This window comes from Lampetra fluviatilis, chromosome 4, assembly GCF_964198595.1.
Source record: "Lampetra fluviatilis chromosome 4, kcLamFluv1.1, whole genome shotgun sequence".
Taxonomy (NCBI): domain Eukaryota; kingdom Metazoa; phylum Chordata; class Hyperoartia; order Petromyzontiformes; family Petromyzontidae; genus Lampetra; species Lampetra fluviatilis.
In genome coordinates, this window is record NC_136278.1 from 32,106,286 (window position 1) to 32,112,668 (window position 6,383).

The following is a 6,383-nucleotide window of genomic DNA, read 5'->3' on the forward strand; positions in this document are numbered from 1 at the left end:
AGTGAGGGGCAACCGCTTGACCGGTTTCATCCTTACCTGGGACTCATCAGCACAGTAACCAGCAGGGAATGAAACGCGGCAGGCAACGTAACGGGAACGTGTCCCGCACCACACCGCACTCGCCTCCATCCTCGAGACCAAGGACCAGGACCGTGATAAGGGAAAACAATACTACTACAGTATATACATAATAGGTGACGTTTCAGGCGATGGGCCTTCATCACATCAAATGGGAGATGATGGCGATGATGATAATGTATGACGATACGAGAATGATGATGATGAATTGATCATTCCGAGTAGGTGACGACGATGGTGATGATTAGGAAAGATGCGAACGGAGGATGACGATGATGGCGACGCATTGTGAACGAGTGGGGCGATGGAGAGACGTGACGATGAGCAGCGTGGGTGACCGCGATGAATATTTGACCGCGTGAGTCACGGAGTGCAGCCGCTGCTGCTCCTGCATAGACGAGACCTCATTAGCAAGGGTCGGCCTGTGCCACACACACACGCACACACAAAGACAAAGGTCCCACGTATAGACTGTTGGGGCAAGTGCTGTTTGCGATAAGCACTTATGAGAGGCGGCACGGCACACCAGAGGATAGGGTGGACAAAACCACGCCAGGTCACCACCTTTGTCTCCCCAGTGCTAACGTTTACGCACCACTACGCCAGGTACTCATTTGAGGCTGAGTCGACCTAGGGGTAGCCCAGGAACGGTTCAGATAATCGTCATTGGTGTTAGCCGTGAAAGAAACCCGAACTGGGGTCTGGCCACCACTCCCCACACACGGACACACAAACACTTCAACGCGTGCATCAATAACACTGGCTTAATAGGAATACTAAATTACGTAAATATATTGTATATATTTATTATTATTTTTTAAGGCCACACAGTGGTGGTGTTGTTGTTATTTTCGAATGTGCCCGAGTGCTTCTTGTGTGTTGTGCTTGTGCACCACTGTCTATGCAGCAGCAGCAGCGGCGGCGGCGGCATCGCCAGATGATGTTTAATACGCGGAGACTGACAAACACCGCACAGCGCCTTGCTCACCCCACCCCCTTCTCCCGCCCCTCGCCACCCAACGGTATCCATCGCACGCATGCGCGAAGCTGCACAAGGGCAGGCAGTGTGCGACACTCCTAGCCATCACACAGCCCGCCACCAACACCGCACCATCAGCAGCCACCATCACACAGTGCGAGCTAATCACCACCACCGCACCATCACCAGCCACCATCACCATCACACAGTGCTAGCTAGCCAACACCACCACCGCACCATCATCACTCCCACCTCGCTGTCATCATCACACACTATCAGCCGTCACCACCATCGCACCATTACCACAACCAGCCCTTCATTCATTCATCCGTTATCGGAGCAGCGGACACGCGCTAATCGGCAGGTGGGTGTCGACTGCACAATCGCAACCACGTTAACAATCACAGCAGCAGTAGCAGCAGCAGCAGCAGCAATAACATCAGCCTAGCAGTAGTGGGGACAGCAACACTAGCAGCAACAGCAGTCTTGGTAACAAAAAACATCAGCGGGTGTAATAGCGGCGAGACAGCAGCAGTGGTAACAGCAGCAGCAGCAGCATCGTCAAACGGCAGGCGCGCGTGTCGCAACAGCGCCGACTCACTGTGTAAACACCCCGGGGTTAAACACAGCGCTCGCGGCCTGCTTGTCAGTATGTCTTGGGGCTGTGGGGACGGCGATCGAATCGCCACTATAGCCAGCGACGGCGGCTCAGATTAAATACAAACACATACACGGGATTTGTTTTTCTACGAGTGAAATCCCGGTAAGAAATCCGCGATAATTCTAAAAATCCGCGAGGGTTTCAGCACCACGGAGCGCTAGACAGCGCCCCTTGCTGCGTCAAGACAAAGGTCACCCGTGTAGCCTGTAACAGACTTCATATTCTTTTGGTCTTTCGGTAAAGTCACGAAGATAGGTTCAAAGAAAATAACAAAAAACTGCGACGTTTCGATCGCGACGCAAGCGTTCGTCATCAGGCTCTTCCTGTTATTGTATTTGAACCTCTCTACGTGACTTTACCTGCAGTCACGAAAGCTTCAAGTCAAGCTGTAACAGACTGTTGCGGCAAATGCTGTTAGCGGGTCCCCCGGCACGGCACACGAGGGGGAGGTGTGGCGAGCACCACGCCCGGCCGCCTTTGTCTTCCCCATGCTGATGTTTACTACACACCGCTCCAGGTACTCGTTTTAGGCCGAGTCGACCCAAGGGGAGGCCCAGGACCGGTTCAAATATTTGCTGCCGCTGTTGTTGGCCGTGAGCGGAAATCGAACTCGGGTCGCCTGGTTCGTATCACAGTGTGCTAACCGCTGCGCCACCGCTCCCCAAGGGTAGAAAGGCGCCACACACGAGGCAATGCCGTTCCATCACGAGGCAGGTTCAGTGCTATATCGTCTGACCTCGCCTAGGCCCGGCATCGAACCGACATGTCCCTGTTGTCCGTGTACACTCCCTTCCCATCGCCCCGTCTAGCCCACGCAGGCTGTCGGGGCAAGTGTTGATTGCGAGCTCCTATTTTAAACAAATTATTTTGGGGATGCTGCTGCTGCGTTGGCTGTGGTGGAGAAAGATAAACTGAAAACGTTTCTCAACAACAACACCAACACTTCTTGTGCGTATAGCCTTAAAAGCAAACGCAATATAATAGATGACGTTTCGGGCAATGGCCCTTTTTCACAAGAGATCGATTAGCGTATTACTGATACCTACTAAGGCCGGTGTAGCCCCAGAACCAACACCGATGGCTCTACAGCGTGTGCGCGATGCCACCAGGGCACTCGACTCATGACGGCGACCTCGAGCAGGACGTAGGACCAGGCCCCGGTATCACTCGCCACTGATGTCAGCCGTGACAGGGACCCCGCTCTCTGAGACAAGTGAAGGAGCTAAAACTATTGACCATCTCTCTCTCTCGGTCAGCTCAAGCCTCCCGTGAACCACGTGACTCTGAGCCCCTCCCCCTCTCCCCGCCCACTGTGAAAACAGACGTCGCTCCTCCTCCTCCTCCGTACAGCTCCCTGCTGATCGCTCCTTCATTTTCTCCTCTCCCTCTCTCCCCCCTTCCTCATCATCACCACCACCACCACCCTCGCTTCATCCCCGACATCTTGGCCCAGTCATTCCTCATCCCCTCCCTGCACCACCGCTCCTCCTCCCTCCATTCTCCTCCCTCCTCCTCGCTCTCCGCTGCTCATCTTGAGCCGTGCCCCCCCCCCTCCTTCTCCTCTCTCTCCGCCTGGTGGCGACTTCCGCCCCCCAGGTGCTCCCCCCTCTCCCGCTCCTCCCGCGTCTCCCACGCAGCCCCCTCCCCCCCCTCGACTCTGCTCCCCTCGCCGCGTGCCACGGCTACAGAGGACGAGTTTCAATGATTCCTAACTCGAGCGCCATTCTCCGTTACAGAACACTCGTGGCATAATCCCAATGCCTTCAAAAGCCGTTCCCAATAACGTTTGGCTAATGGCTCAATTTAACTGGATATGGGCTACTTATAGTTGACAACTTTAAAACCAACCATTTGGTGTACCCTCGAACTTACTTGGTCAACACAGTAAATATTGAAGCGCACGTTTCATCGCGATTCGACGATGTTTTCCACGTGACCACGCCTCCACAGACGCAGACCTTGGGAAGGGGGAGCAGCCGGGGTGGGTGAAAGGGGGGGGGGTCTGCAACGGAGATCACGCCGAGGGGATCACGCCGAGGGGACCCGGGGAGGGAGCAGGAGGAGGAGGCGATGGACTCGAGGACCCCTGGGCGAGGGGACGCCCCAGGGCACGCGCCCCCACGCTACGGAGTGCGCTCCTACCTGCACCAGTTCTACGACGACTGCACGGGCGGAGGCGGCGCCACCGCCTGGGACGGAGCGGCCCACGGCGGCGGCGGCAGGAGGAGCAGCCACGCGGACAAGGGCTCCTCGGGGGGCCGGGCCGCCGGCTGGCACGTCACGCTGTGGAAGGTGCGAGGGCGCGGGCGGAGCGGCTCACACACGACCAGGTGGCAACCCTCCTGGCGGCGGTGACGCCACAAGAGAGGTGGTGACCTCACGAGACCTCTCCTACTCATAACCAGACCTCTCCTCTCCTCCTGACCCCAACCACTTCCACCGCACCTCCTCAAACCGCGCCACACACCACACATTACACACACACACCACACACACCACACACATACACACACACACCACACACACACACCACACACACACCACACATTACACACACCACACCACACACACACACCACACATTACACACACACACCACACCACACCACACATTACACACACACCACACACACACACCACACACACCACATACAACCACACCGCACACACACCACACACACACCACACACACACACCACACACATACACCACACACATACACCACACACACACACCACACACACACACCACACACACACACCACACACACCACACACAGCTGTGCCTGCTGACCGGCGTGCTGGTGACGATGACCGGCGCGGCGCTGCTGGTGGCCGGGCGCGTGGTGCCGGCGCGCATCGAGGAGTTCGGCAAGGACGACTTCTTCATGGTGGACAGTCGCGCCGTCGCCTTCAACCGCGTGCTTGACACGTGCCGCCTGGCGGGCGCGGCGCTCTTCTGCCTGGGCGGCGCCGTGGCGGCCGCCTGCTGCCTGGGCTGGCTGCTGGCGCGCTGCGGGGCCGCGAGGGGGCGCGCCGGGGCCCGGCACGACTACCGCTACCGACACCGCGGTCACCGCGGTGACGACGACGACGACGGTGCTGATGATGATGATGATTGTGACGCTGCTGCTGATGATGATGATGATTGTGATGACGATGGTGATGACGCGCCAGCTGCTGCTGCTTCTCCTGCTGCTGCTGCCACCGCCGATGAATGTCAGCGATTTGGCAAGAAGATGAAGAAGCGTCGCGCTGGTGGTGGTGGCGCTGATGGTGGTGGCGCTGATGGTGGTGATGGCGGTGGCGATGTCGGCAGGCAGGACACGGCGGTGAAGAAGGAGCCTGCACGGGGCGTCACTCTCCATCCCAGTTCAGCCACGGCGCGCTCCGCACCCCCCTCCCCCGCCCCCTCCGCCCCCTCCGCCTCCCCCTCCGCCTCCCCCTCCGCTCCCGGCCACGTGATGGTGCCTTGCTCCCTCGCACGCGTTCTCAACGTCCAGCCAGCGTCTTAGACACCTCGTGAGGTCGACTAGCGGGGGGGGGGGGGGTGAGGTTGACTCGTTGGGGGGGGGGTTGACTCGTTGGGGGGGGGGAAGGTTGACTCCTGGGGGGGAAGGTTGACTCCTGGGGGGGGGTGAGGTTGACTAGGAAGGGGGGGAAGGTTGACTAAGTGGGGGGTGAGGTTGACTCGTTGGGGGGGGGTGAGGTTGACTCGTTGGGGGGGGAAGGTTGACTCCTGGGGGGGAAGGTTGACTCCTGGGGGAGGGGTGAGGTTGACTAGGAAAGGGGGGGGGGAAGGTTGACTAGGTGGGGGGTGAGGTTGACTAGGAAGGTGGGGGGGGGTGCGCGTGGTTCTTCTAGGCCCCAGGTCTCTCGCCCTGGGGTCTCAGTTCCGTGTTCTCACCTCCCCGTGCGCTACACAGGGTCCCGAGGCCTTCAACGCCGGCTCACGCTCACTCACCAGCCGTCACTCACGAGCCGTCACTCACGAGCCGTCACTCACGAGCCGTTGCTAAGGAGCCGTCGCTAAGGAGCCGTCGGTAAGGAGCCGTCACTAAGGAGCCGTCACTAAGGAGCCGTTGCTAAGGAACCGTTACTAAGGAGCCGTTACTAAGGAGCCGTTGCTAAGGAGCCGTCACTAAGGAGCCGTCACTAAGGAGCCGTTACTAAGGAGCCGTCACTCACGAGCCGTTGCTAAGGAACCGTCGCTAAGGAGCCGTTACTAAGGAGCCGTCGCACCAAGCAGACACGTAACCATTCGTTGATCCACACCCGTTCCCCTCCGCTCTGGCGGCGCGCGCGAGTCCACGAGTGGCGATTCGCGATCTGAGTGCGCCAGAGCGAGGCGGCGTGGAACAAGCGAGACGCAACACCACAGACGAGACGTTACTCGCTAGGATTGCCATGTACATCCTAAACATCTGCGGGGTTATTTTTCAGACGTGCCAAGCTGTTGGGACCGAGTCTGGCCCACAATAACCACGCTCTCCTCGAATGGCGTCAAGGGCGGTCTTTAGCATCCACCGAGTGAATCCAACGGCGTTCAGGAGTAGTTGTACGATTGTAACACACACACAGCGCAGTATTAACCAGGGTGGCCTGCCGGATTCTAACCGCAAGCCCTCTGCTTCTCCCGCCAGGCTGCGGTGGGGTTGATGGGGTGG

General features: G+C 58.5%; 1 protein-coding gene across 1 annotated transcript; it reads left to right on the forward strand.

Annotated features, from left to right (window-relative positions):
* Window positions 1–1,121: 1,121 nt before the first annotated feature.
* LOC144931365 (uncharacterized) lies at window positions 1,122–5,273 on the forward strand. The gene is made up of 3 exons (XM_078855168.1): window positions 1,122–1,421; window positions 3,669–4,010; window positions 4,497–5,273. The coding sequence occupies exons 2-3, from the start codon at window positions 3,789–3,791 to the stop codon at window positions 5,229–5,231; spliced, it is 957 nt and encodes a 318-aa protein (XP_078711294.1). The 5' UTR covers window positions 1,122–1,421; window positions 3,669–3,788; the 3' UTR covers window positions 5,232–5,273.
* Window positions 5,274–6,383: the final 1,110 nt, after the last annotated feature.